This window comes from Littorina saxatilis, linkage group LG4, assembly GCF_037325665.1.
Source record: "Littorina saxatilis isolate snail1 linkage group LG4, US_GU_Lsax_2.0, whole genome shotgun sequence".
NCBI classification, from domain to species: Eukaryota; Metazoa; Mollusca; class Gastropoda; order Littorinimorpha; family Littorinidae; genus Littorina; species Littorina saxatilis.
Genome location: NC_090248.1, coordinates 7,682,040 through 7,695,716, shown reverse-complemented (window position 1 = coordinate 7,695,716; position 13,677 = coordinate 7,682,040). Strand labels below are relative to the sequence as shown.

Here is a 13,677-nt window from a genome sequence, read left to right as displayed (position 1 = left end):
GTGTGTGTGTGTGTGTGTGTGTGTGTGTGTGTGTGTGTGTGTGTGTGTGAGAGAGAGAGAGAGAGTGAGAGAGAGAGAGAAAGTGTGTTTGTGTGGGTGTGTTAGAGAGTGGCGCAGAGAAAGGGAGAGGAAGAGACACTGACAAAGATATTTTTATAGACACACACACACACACACACACACACACACACACACACATACGCACACACACACACACACACACACACACACACACACACACACACACACACACACACACACACACACACACACACACACACACACACACATACACCATTCGTTATTTAAATCGACATTATTGTAAATTTACACTTTTACTATAAATACACAGGATGTCACGGATGAAAATTACAATAGTTTTGCAGAAACCCAACAAAACTGACATTACTCGCTCCATCAACGGGGTAAGAATTGCCGTTTGTGACGCACGCAACATCCAGAAGACGTCACTATCATAACGAACTATGAGGTGACAGATGAATGTCATTATTATGTGTTAAAACTCGTGAAGACGTTAATAAGGATGACAGATAATCATGCGTTTAGACTCGTAATGACGTAATGATGATGGAATCATTTCTTGGGCGGGGGGATCAGAACGTTGTTGATGACGTGAATGACGCCATTCGTCACAGAAATGTCAGCTCTCTCCACCATAGCGTTGTTGATTATAACACGTTCTGAAAAAATGATAAAAAGTACGTCTTTAGTGAATAAAACGAGACACACATACACTGAAATCAAACTTCGTGCGCACAATTACAAACTCACGCTTTAGCATTTAGTGCGTGCGCATGTACACACACACGAACACATGCACATACGCTCTCTCACACACACGATCACACACATGCACGCACACACACAAACACACACACACACACACATTCCTCCCCCCTCGCTATCACACACGCTTCCACTTTTACAAACACACATTCACCCCCCAAAAAGATAAACAAACAAAAACCTCACCAGGTCCCATCTTTCTGACCGAGAGATCTTGACCCTCCACAGTGGCCACTCTCTCGCCGTTGGTCAGTCCCTCCGCGTACACCGTCCCCTTGACCACGTGGTACGTCAGCACCTCTGCGGACACAATAAAGGAAGAAAATCAAGCTTTTATTTGTGATCACAGTGCGTGCTCAGTATCTTCTTAGCGACGCCGAACTGTGCACACCTACCCCAAAACGTAATTGCTCATTCTGTATGAAAAGAAGTAGACGATTACAGTCTGAAAGTCAGTACCGACGGTCACATGATAACGAAAATTTAATGCGTCCCGGGACCCGCTTTTTCGGGTTAAGTGCGTCCCGGGACCTCCAGGAAAACTTCTTGTGCGTTTCTGTCGGCTTCTATAATACGTATAGAACGCAGGGGTGCGCAGTTTTGGGAGCCCTGAGCTGAGGTGCACGTAGCGGAACTGGGTGCCACCCAACTGGTGGCAACAAGCCGGTGGGTCAGATTGGTTGAAATCACAACAAAAATCAATTTCAACCAATCCAAACCCGCGGCTGTGTACTACCTATTTGGGTGGCACCCACTTCCGCTTTGTGCACACCAGCCCAGATCTACACCGGAAGGTTGGCTGTCCAGAAATGCAAGTGCATGATAAACATGAACACACCAGGATAGCGCGCCTTTTTTTTTTCATTTTCATTCTCATTACTTTATTGTCCCATTGCTGGGAAATTCGGGTCGCTTCCTCCCAGTGGAAAGCTAGCAGCAACAGAGTCGCACTTCCCTGGTGTATAGGCCTACGTGTTGAAGTGTAATCAACCACATGCATTTATGGCAGAATGACCGAGGTCTTTTACGTGCCACAGTGGTGACACGGGGATGGAACACGGATACCGTCTCTGAGTCTGCACATAAAGTTGACCCGTGTCCGTCCCGGCCCGGATTCGAACCTGCGACCTTAGGATCACAAGTCCAGTGCTCTACCAACTGAGCTACCGAGCTCCCAAGTTTGCTGATGCTGTTAGCTTTTCAAAGCGATCCGGACTGAGATAATAAAGTAATGAAGAAAACAAATCAAGAATAACTTATAAAATCCTTAAATTCTAATCAAGAACTAGACGGAGAAGTTTCACTGACCGGCGAGAGCTGTGACATTGGCGAGCAGTTTGTCCAGAGCACCCGGGGGAAGTCTGTTGAAAGCCTCGTTGGTAGGGGCGAACACAGTGAAGGGGCCACCTGAAATAGTAACATTTAACACAATTTAATCAAGGAATGAAAAATCAAAATGAGTTAAAAACGCAAAGAAAGTATTAAAGCGGATGAAGGTCGCTTTGCCCATTCATTGCTTCTTAATGTCCCAGGTCCCTGAAGACGGGTTCAAATCAAATCAAATCAAATCAAATTAACTTTTTTTATCTCACATGGAGAAATGTCAGTGGTGGTTCATGTAACATAAAGACAAACGAAACACTACAAACTAAGCATTATATTTAAAATAGTGTGTTCGACATACTGCCACTTTGGACATTGTTGACTGAAGCCCCTGCTTGGAGAAACATGAGGTCAAAATTGGACTGTGTTCAATGACACCCGCTTCAAGCTGAATTTCTAAACGTTCAAGGAATTATCAATGATAGCACCTTGTAAATTAAATGAAAAGTTATTGAAAACTGTCTTGGGATGCAGATAAGAGTAATTTGGAGCATAGTGACCGTTTTCGCAGAAATGGCCACAATTTACAAAAGGTAACGTTGACCAACAACATGAAGAATACAGCAGTGCAGAATCTTACTTGTGGACAAATGGCATGAAGGAGACCTCTCTCTCTCTCTCTCTCTCTCTCTCTCTCTCTCTCTCTCTCTCTCTCTCTCTCTGACCCCCCCCCCCCCCCCCAATCGCTCCTTCGATCCTTATCCTCCCTCAGACATCCAACTTTCTATTCTAATCAGACTCAACAATAGACGATTGTCGGAAATAACTCTGTCGGGTTTGTATGTGTTGTGGAAGAGTGACCTTCTCTTGCTAAACCTCTGCCAAACATTGGAGGGGTCAATCACTAGCGAGGGGGGGTGTCGACGACACGTGCGGGACGGGAGCACATGTTCTCGACACTCTCATCGCTAGTGATTGGCCCCTCCAATGTTTGCCAGAGGTTTAGCAAGAAAAGATCACTCTCCAACAACACATACAAACCCGAGGGATCGTTATTTTCGGAATTCGTCGATTTCACGAAACCCTCTTCCCTCGTAGCTACCACGAAACCCTCTTCCATCGTAGCTACCGACCTTCCAGGGTCTTGACGAGATTCGCCGCTACCACGGCCTTGAGCAGAGTGCTGACGAAGGGGTCACGTGACACGAAGTCTACCACTGAGCCCTCGGGGATGGGGAAGATCACTTTGTTCAGCAGGTGGATCACGCCGTTGGAAGCCTGCTGGTCTGCTAGCGCTACCGGGGAACCCTCTGCTGTGATGAGCTGGCACAAGAAGTTCATTTTATTTGTTTATTAATTTCGAAAGTATGAAGATACATATTCTTTTCTAAGAAGGTGCACGTCCTGCTGTGATGAGCTGCCACAAGTGGATGATTGTATTGGTTTATTAACCTGCTCGCTGCCAGTAAATATTTTTTATACAAAGCCTTTCCTGCATTTACCTGAATGTGACCTTGATGTGTAAATGAATACACCACACATCAGTTTCTTCTATTTGTTACAATACTTTTAATGAATCAACATTTTCCGTCATTTTTTGTGACAATGTTCTGGGACCCCCCAACTGTAATATATGCGAACATGGAACTGCCGGCGCTGGTCTCTTTTCTTTTTATATTTAGTCAAGTTTTGACTAAATATTTTAACATCGAGGGGGAATCGAAACGAGGGTCGTGGTGTATGTGTGTGTGTATGTGTGTGTGTGTGTGTGTGTGTGCGTGCGTGCGTGCGTGTAGAGCGATTCAGACCAAACTACTGGACCGATCTTTATGAAATTTGACATGAGAGTTCCTGGGATTGATATCCCCATACGTTTTTTTCATTTTTTTGATAAATGTCTTTGATGACGTCATATCCGGCTTTTCGTGAAAGTTGAGGCGGCACTGTCACGCTCTCATTTTTCAACCAAATTGGTTGAAATTTTGGTCAAGTAATCTTCGACGAAGCCCGGGGTTCGGTATTGCATTTCAGCTTGGTGGCTCAAAAATTAATTAATGACTTTGGTCATTAAAAATCTGAAAATTGTAAAAAAAAATAAAAATTTATAAAACGATCCAAATTTACGTTTATCTTATTCTCCATCATTTGCTGATTCCAAAAACATATAAATATGTTATATTCGGATTAAAAACAAGCTCTGAAAATTAAATATATAAAAATTATTATCAAAATTAAATTGTCGAAATCAATTTAAAAACACTTTCATCTTATTCCTTGTCGGTTCCTGATTCCAAAAACATATAGATATGATATGTTTGGATTAAAAACACGCTCAGAAAGTTAAAACAAAGAGAGGTACAGAAAAGCGTGCTATCCTTCTTAGCGCAACTACTACCCCGCTCTTCTTGTCAATTTCACTGCCTTTGCCATGAGCGGTGGCCTGACGATGCTACGAGTAAAATGGCATTGCGTTTCATTCTGTGAGTTCGACAGCTACTTGACTAAATATTGTATTTTCGCCTTACGCGACTTGTTGAAGTTTTACAGAGATCTGTAACCTGAATGAGTGGTAGTAGTGTAACACAGTATAGAGCCAGCGTGGGTATGTTCCAGTCCAAGGCGGTTCAACTGTCTAATAGAAAATTATTTTTCCTCGCTGCTGATTTAGTTGTTCCGTTTTTTGTGTTGTTTGTTTGTGGATATAAATACTTAAAGTTGGCCTTATTCCTTTATGTGTGTATGAAATGTAAAAACGATTATTCTTCAAATATGCGAAGGTGTGACACACTCCTGACAGGTGATTCAAACATTTCCATATTTGAAAATAGTGCTGTTTTTGTTGTTGTCCAAAGCTATATTGAGAAATCAAACCGCTTTGGGACACCTTAGTTCGATGTTGGTGTGGGTTTTTCTAAATATATTACTTGGGGCCCATCTTTTTTTTTTATATTTTGTTGTGTCTTTCGTTCTCGTTTTGTATTTGTTTTCGTTTTCGGTATTGACACAGATTGTGTTCGATAATTCAAACTAAGTTTTCCTTGCTGTTTTTCTCCTTTTCTTTTTTTTTAATTTTATTTTTATTTCTATATATTTTTTTTATATATATATATATATTTTTTGTTTTTTGTCTCATCTCTTTTTCAAAAAATGTGTCGCATTGATCATAATCCGCCATGAAATTTCAGGAATGTTTATGTGAGCACTTACCATAAGTTTTAAACTTGTTGTGCTCCTTCTTAATGATGTTGTTATATTATCATGTGTCTGTTTATGAATAAAATACTGTTTAAAGGAATACACCACACACGCACACATTGCTTGTGTGTTATTCTTCTTTGTTAATTGAACGGTTTGTTGCCTGTAAAAGCAAGTTACCCCCCCCCCCCCCCCAAAAAAAAAAAAAAAAAAATCCATCTCACACGGCATAAATAAATCCCTGCGCCTTGAATCCGTATGTTGAAATATGCGCGCGATAACAAGCAGCATAAAATAAAATTAAAAAAATCAGCTGACGGTTTAATTGTTTAAAAAAAATGTAAGGAATCATTCTCTAAGTAGGTTTATACAACTCCTGCAATGCAACCGAGGGGTGGATTAAATCTAGTTGATTATTTTTGGACAAGTGAGAAATTAGAACGAACTACTTTGATTAAACCCAAAAATCACACGTGGATTATTCGAAGTAAGAATAAAGAGGGCTAAAAAATAATCAACACTAGAATTTATTTTAGAAAATTTGAAACCCAGACGATTGGACCCTGTTGCGGAAGAATACGTACAATGTTGACTCAAAACTGTAACAACAATGGCTGACGTGTATGAAGTACACGCATGTACCTCGCCAGGTTTCTTTCTGTGACAAGTCGACAGACGATGCCATTTGCTTTGTGTGTGTTTTTGTTGTTGCTTACTGTACATGACATACATTACGTGTAAAATCCAGTTCTTTAACAGGCAACAAACCTTGCAAATTTCCAGAAGCTGCAATCTGAAGCGACCTATCTCTGATTCTAGCAGACGATCTCTCCAATGTTTAACACAAAATCAGCAAACTCTCCTGTCACATAGAACGTCCATTATATAGTGCAATGTTGAAATGAAGTTACCGGTCTGAAACATTTAGTCGTTTCTTCTGAGACAATCCTTGTTCTCTTATCATCTACAGATTTACCGCAGTCTTCACCACGCGATCACAACAGTCAGACTTTCGAACATGTATACAATCTACGTAGGCAAGCATGATACGTCATGACGTCATATGATTCCCAGCATATTGACGTAATGCTTAACATCCGGTTATCCCGAGTTTTCTCCGTAATACATGTCCGTGGGTTTTTCAATGTTCGGTTATTTCCGTGGCTTCATGCGGAAAGGGAACCGTCGTCTGCAATCAACGACATGGACCATTCTGGTTCTTGCTGCTGACAAAAACATGATTTTAACACAGAATGTAATGTCAGAATAGCTATATAAACGCTATTGTGTTGTAATCGTAGCAATGGGGTCCGATATTTAAACGAGACAAGTATAATGCCGACGAGTCGGAGACTAAGAATAAAGTAAAAGAATAGGGACTATTTGAATGACGTGCTTTTGACACTCTGAGTGATTAGGCTGAAATGAAATTGCCTACAACTGAATGTCGTCTGCATGACTGCATGTTCGACCCGTGTTGTTCGTTGTATAAATAGCTTAAACAATGACAACTCGTTGATTACTGGAAAATAAACCACTCGTGGGTATTTGCAGCCGCTTGGTAATTCACTCGTGTGCTCCGCACACTCGTGAATTACCAAGCGGCTGCAAATACCCACGAGTGGTTTATTTTCCAGTAATCAACTCGTGGTCATTGTTCAAGCTCTATTTAACTTCTGTTGAGAATATAGATGCCACAAGAAGTTCATTGTTTTTGCTTAATAATCGTAAAAGAATGAAAGGAATAATTATTGTCTAAGGAGGTGCACTTTCTGAAGTGGATAGTATTTTGTTTATTCGTTGTTGAAGAACGATAGATATCACTAGTAATGTGCACCTTCGAGATTATCATAAGCTAAACATGACGCATTCGCACCGTTAAGATGTAGGATTTATATACACAAATCGCATTCCATTTCAATTTCTCTTCAAAATCTACAACCACAACAAGAAAAATACACAGTCATACAATCAAACACAAAAACAATAGTATTAAAATCACAGAATGGAAAAAAACATTACTACGTGTTTAAAAGCGCAATTGAAAATGGTAGACAACTCATGCTAGTGCTTACATCCCTTTGTTGCTTAACTCCTTTTTATTACACACCTTGCCTTCATTGTAGATGTTGAAGCGGAGGTCGTGCTTCTCGAAGAGAGAAGGCGCCAGCTGTCCGTTCTTCAGCTGGGTGGACAGAACTTTGCCGTTGGTCACGTGGTACAGCAGCAGATCGGTCAGCAGAGTTTTGTTTCGCTCCAGCTCTTCGATGATTCGTTTGGGGACGCGTGCAAAAGCCTCGTTGGAAGGGGCGAAAACCGTGAAAGGACCTGTAGGGGAGAAAGCACCTTAGTTCAGAACATAGCAAGTTGTAGTGTGTTTGTGTTTTTTTTAAATCAATTAAAATAAACATGCATCAACTACAATTAAAAACAAATCCAAAAAAATTCTAAATTAAATCGCTGTTTCCATAGCATGTGTCATTGAATACTGAATCGGTTCAACTGAAGAGGGTTTGATTTTGTGTATGAAGGTTAGTTTTTCTTTCGATATATTTCTTTTTGTTGCTTTTTTTTCGAAAATAAGTCTACAGTTCTTTGACCAATCTAGTAACAAAAGAGGCTTTTGTGTTTAATAATATACTTTCTTAAATTTTTATTCATTCATGAATAAATAATTACATAATTAAGAAAGCTAAGAAATAAACAGATAAATGATCTCATTCGTTCATTCATTCATGTATTCACTTGTTACTTATTGATTCATTATTGATGTATTCATTTAGTCATTATCATATCTGTGCCTTAGTGGAACATTTTTGTTTGTTGCTGCTGTATATGTTTTACAACACACGTACCTAAAGTGTGGATGGTTACCTAAGAGGCGGCACTGGGTGTAGTGCCTTTCTAGTGCACTTGCACTACAACAGCACTGGGTGCAGTACTCGCTCCGGCATCGAAGAATTTTGCACTAAAAAATGCACAAAATTTGACCTATTTCGTCGCCTATAGAGGACGGAAAGAATGTCATTTTGAACATTGTTATGACATTCTTTCCGTCAAAAAAGTCAATTTAACGGTGTTAAATGAAGCGACCATCCACACAATTAGGTTCCCATCCAGAGTTTAGGTTGCCATCCACGTGTGGATGGTTGCCTTATGGTGATTTAGGCAACCAAACCTGTGGAAACGGGGGTACACACACACACACACACACACACACACACACACACACACACACACACACACACACACACACACACACACACACATGTACATACGCACACACACACACACACACACACACACACACACACACACACACACACACACACACACACACACACACACACACACACACACACACACACACACACACACACACACACACACACACACACACACAAATAAAAAGGGTTACTACTGGTCTTCTCACCTTTGTTGGCCAGTGTGTCCGCAAGTCCGGCCTGCGTGACGACCTTGACCAGGTCAGTAGCTCCTATCTTGGTGGCCAGTTGTACCAGGTTGTCCGTCTGACCGTACACAGCGGCCACCGCACACACCGCAAGCACACACCGCAGCATTGTCAAACACCCTTAATCTGATACCACCGGGAATAAAAACTTGTGAAACGCCCTTAATCTGCAACTACTGCGGCGAAAACTTGTCACACTGTTGTCAAAGCAAGGAGTTTAAAATCGTGTTCGGTGAGATTCCGCTGAAAGTCAAAGCTCGAGTGAAATGAACTAAACTGAAGTGAACTGAACTTTACTTTACAAAGATTCAGATTTAAGCCAGGATCTTTTCTCACGGTCTGTCTTTAAGGGATTGTTCGGTATTTATAATGATCTGTGAAATGTCACAAGGGTGTTCTCGAGTACCCCTGATATAACACGCAAGTGTCCGATGTGCCTTATCGATGGTCGGGTGATCTCCTCATGACAATGACCAGATCGAATAACGCGTTACATATTTATGAATACTATGGTTGACACACATAGACAACTTTCATACAATTGCCGCAGTAGTTGCAGATTAAGGGCGTTTCACAAGTGTGTAAACAATTTTTTTTTTGGGGGAGGGGGGGGTCGTCGTTTTTGTAATTCGTATTATAACAAGGGCAGATTCATTGCTGAAATATCGCGAAGATTTAAACAATTGTCCGGTACGAAACTGTGGAAAGATTGAAATCTAAACGTTGACAATATTAAACGCATGCAGTTTTATGGCTGGCAGATGTAAAACAGATACATATTGTCACTTTAAAACATTGTCAATAAAGGTATAAGTTCTTGTAAACACCAAAACCAAATGCTCATACGACTCGCCTTAGTGATGAGTAATATGAATAATTTTCTGCTTAAATTATTATTCCTTCAAGAAAATGATAATTTCATTATGATCGACACAAGCTCGATCCTATTCCGACCTTGAAATTTCTCCAGGATAAACCATACTTATGTCTAGTTACCAACAAACAAAGTGGACATTGAGCTTGGAATCATTTCTTAACTGACACACAATCTGTTGTTGTTGTTGTTGTTGTTGTTGTTGTTGTAGAAACTCTAACATTTGAAGACGTCACATTACATTGACGTCACATTATGACGTAAGAGGGTTAGACGTCACGCGAAGGAAGTACTGAAAGTCTCGGTCATTATTATTTTGAGCGCGCCGAGACTAGTTGGCAGTCGTGTCCTTGTAAGTAGGCTACATGCAGACAGACAGATCTAGATCTAGTGTCTCGCTTTCTTGCACAGTTTCACCTATGCTCTTTCTGTGTGTGTGTGTGTGTGTGTGTGTGTGTGTGTGTGTGTGTGTGTGTGTGTGTGTGTGTGTGTGTGTGTGTGTGTGTGTGTGTGTGTGTGTGTGTGTGTGTGTGTGTGTGTGTGTGTGTGTGTGTGTGTGTACTGTGTGTGTGTATGTGTGACGGAGTGATTGAGTTTGTGTTACTGTTTGTCGATTTCTTACGTGAGCCTTGAAGGCTTCGCCTCTTGTTTTTATTTGTTATTCTTTTTTCTAGTTCTATATTTCCAAAGGCGTGTGATGATCTTATCCAATGTGGTAACCCACATTGATCTATATATAATGTACTAGATGATTACCCGCTTCGCCGGGTGGATCGCGAGACGGAATATGCAGCGTGGCGGTTCGGATCGGCTTCGCCGGGATGATCGCGAGACGGAGTATGCAGCGTGGCGGTTCGCCGGCTTCGCCGGCTTAGAGCACGTGTTGACGTGATTGACGCCACACGAAGGAAGGGAGATAAACGCGCAAAACACTGGAGAAGATAAGGAAGAGTTACTGGAAATGGATCTACAGAAAAACCAAAATCGGTTCACCGCGCCGCGCTTAGAGCACGTGTTGAAAATTTTCATCGACCAGATTGTGTCCGGGGTCTACCTAAATATGCCCACCAAATTTGAAGCAGATCCATCGAGAACTTTGGCCGTGCATCGCGAAGTGACAGACAGACAGACAGACACACACAAGCCGTATGTAAATATAGATTTAATCTTTTACGCAAGAAGACTTTTAACGAATCCAAACACAATGACCTATCAATTTTCTCACTGTCAGCAAAAGCGAAAACTCACACGCTGGCCTTAATCAGTGTTTTGTTTCGTTGCGATTGGTATTGTTGACACTGAAATACAATCTCCAGTCTGCTATAACAAGGTCACACGTGCCAAATGTGAGGCCAGTTTACATGCTGTCGGCTTACAGAACAGTGTTGGTCAATTCACTCAGTACAGGTAACCTCAAACACGTACGAATGTGTGTGTGTGTGTGCACATGTGTGTGTGTGTGTGTGTGTGTGTGTGTGTGTGTGTGTGTGTGTGCGAGTGTCAGTGTGCGTGTGTATGTTTGTGCGTGCGTGCGTGCGCCCCCCCCTCAGTGTGTGTGTGTGTGTGTGTGTGTGTGTGTGTGTGAGTGTGTGCGTCAGTGCGTGTGTGTGTGTCACAGTGTGTGGGTGTATGTGTGTGTGTGTGTGTGTGAGTGTGGGTGTCAGTGTGTGTGAGTGTGTATGTGTGTGTGTGTGTGTGTGTGTGTGTGTGTGTGTGTGTGTGCATTTGAGGCTACACCCTCAGTCTGTGTACCCTTGGGTTTTATGCACTCTTGTGACGGGTGTTTTTCGCACTACCTTTGCTCTCTGCATGGTAACTAGACTATTTTGTGTGAATCAGTAAGAGCATTTGTATTTTGATATATGCAGCGTATACTGAAAACCCAATTCCCATTAAGTTTTGTATTGCCTGCTCAGGGCTGGTAAACCACTACTACGCTCGATCATTTATGGGGTCACAAACACGGTATAATCCCGTTTTAGCCTAGATCTGCCATCCCTGTTCGGTTACAAAACTATCGGCGAAATCTGATTGTGGGGTGTCAAGAACCGACCCTTGTTTCGCACGTGTGTGTGTGTGTGTGTGTGTGTGCATGTGTGTGTGTGTGTGTGTGTGTGTCAGTGTGTGTGTGTGTGTGAATGTGTGTGTGTGTGTATGCGGCAGTGTGTGTGTGTGTGTGTGTGTGTGTGTGTGTGTGTGTGTGTGTGTGTGTGTGTCAGTGTATGTGCGTGCGTGCGTGTGTAAAGTATTTCACAACGTGTATCAAGTTTATTATAAACTGCAACTACAGGTAAATTGTTGAGATCACTGAAGGGGTCTCAAATGCTTTATAATCCCGTTTTAGCCTAGACACAAAATCCCTGTTTTGTAACTGAACTGATAGTGACATCTGATGGTGTTAAATTACCGATGTTTGTTAAAGGCACAGTAAGCCTCCCGTAAACCATCACAGATACGGTCAGGCTTTTACACACAGTACAAACACCCTTTCATTTAAACACTCACCGATTGAGAACATCCTAGGTGCCCTCCGTAAAGAGCGAACAATTTTCAAAGAATTTATTTTTGCTTGGTTTATCTTACCCCTGAGCCATCGTGAACCCGTGTGATCCAGTTTCCCTTTTTCACAATGTAGTCGTCAGTTAGTCATTTGAATGCGACTCAATGTGAGCTTATCTACAATAGCACGTTTTTATGCACGAAACAAACGGCTGTGGTTCACAAGAACTCTAGCGATGGCTTTTCACTGTTGAGAGGAACGGCGATATGCCGCGTAAACCCGGCGTCGTCTGCTACGACCTTTGCGTGACCCTGCTGCCGGGCTTTTCTTTTTTCCAACTTTCACAACTTCGAATTGCACTGATCTTGTCTTGATGAAAAAAGAATTCTTTTATGATTAAAGAATGTTTGTGTAACAAGCTGTCAATTTATTATTTAGATTTTAAAAGTTAGGTCTAGCGCAAAAACGCACCACGGTCCAAAAACATTCTGATAATCATTGATCCACGGCTATCGCCAGTTTAAGGGAAGTAACTCATTTTTGACCTGAGTTCAGGATGGGTCCAAAAAGTGTTCGAGACAATCTGCAAAATTAATTCTTTAAAAATTGCTCGCTCTTTACGTAGGGCACCTAGGATGTTCCCGTTTGGTGAGCGTTCAAATGGAAGGGTGTTTGTACTGTGTGTAAAAGCCTGACAGTATCTGTGATGGTTTACGGGAGGCTTACTGTCCGGGCGTGATTTCCGGGATATTCATCACAGCCGTCCAGCTCCAAAACGAGGCGCCATTGTTTTAAGGGCCAAGTCCACGAAAATAAATTCTTTGAAAATTTCTCACGCTCGACAGAAAGCAGCCAGGATGTTCCCGTTCGGTGAGCGTTTAAATGGAAGTATGCTTGTACCCTGTATGTAGACGCTCGGGGAGCTCTGTGATAGTTTACGGGAGGCTTACAGTGTGCCTTTAAGTAGATCAGTGGCTGCAGGTTTTGGGGTTATTCTCCAGTAGCCACTCAAATTTAAACATGTTGAAGAGTGCTATTGCGAATGTGTTTCATCAGGTTAACTGAATTGCTGTTTTTGTGAACACTGTATCTCATCGTTCTGTAGGCCCCTACTTGAACCTCCTGTGCGGCAGAAAGGGGCTTTTATAGAAGATAGTACTAATTGTCCTGAACAACTTTTCTTCTCAAGCAATATATCTGCAAACTTGATATGATTTTGTTTTATAATCAATTTTTTTAATTCAAGTCTTCCATCTGCCCCCCAGCCAGTTAGACTGCATGCATACGTCAACGTCAGCAGTCTACGCAAATCATGCATCGTCTCCTGTTCGCTGGATTTAGACGAAACCCGCAACAAGTCGTGCCGATGCGTCTCCGCACAGGGCATTACCGCCTAAATGCGGGGGATTGACGCAGGTGCCACGATCCAGGGCGTGATCCTTCCACTTGTGGCTGTTGGGCGCAAAGTAAGAATCCGGGGCAGAGTTGGAATAATCGGGATTTCCC

General features: G+C 42.0%; 1 protein-coding gene across 1 annotated transcript; it reads right to left on the bottom strand.

The window, feature by feature from the left end:
• Positions 1-303: 303 nt before the first annotated feature.
• Positions 304-9,175, bottom strand: LOC138963861 (transforming growth factor-beta-induced protein ig-h3-like). The gene is made up of 6 exons (XM_070335717.1): positions 8,759-9,175; positions 7,436-7,653; positions 3,264-3,453; positions 2,116-2,214; positions 994-1,107; positions 304-701 (listed from the first exon to the last, which is right to left on the bottom strand). Exons 1-6 carry the CDS (start codon positions 8,904-8,906, stop codon positions 595-597), a joined length of 876 nt encoding a protein of 291 aa, XP_070191818.1. The 5' UTR covers positions 8,907-9,175; the 3' UTR covers positions 304-594.
• Positions 9,176-13,677: the final 4,502 nt, after the last annotated feature.

What these genes read in the sequence shown, in the direction of transcription:
- LOC138963861 (XM_070335717.1), bottom strand. Translation starts at nt 8,906, where the DNA reads ATGCTGCGGTGTGTGCTTGCGGTGTGTGCGGTGGCCGCTGTGTACGGT. An exon ending in ACATCTACAATGAAGGCAAG is followed by an intron (nt 3,454 to 7,435) that starts GTGTGTAATAAA and finishes TTCTTGTGCCAG; the next exon opens with CTCATCACAGCAGAGGGTTC. An exon ending in TCTCGTCAAGACCCTGGAAG is followed by an intron (nt 2,215 to 3,263) that starts GTCGGTAGCTAC and finishes TTACTATTTCAG; the next exon opens with GTGGCCCCTTCACTGTGTTC.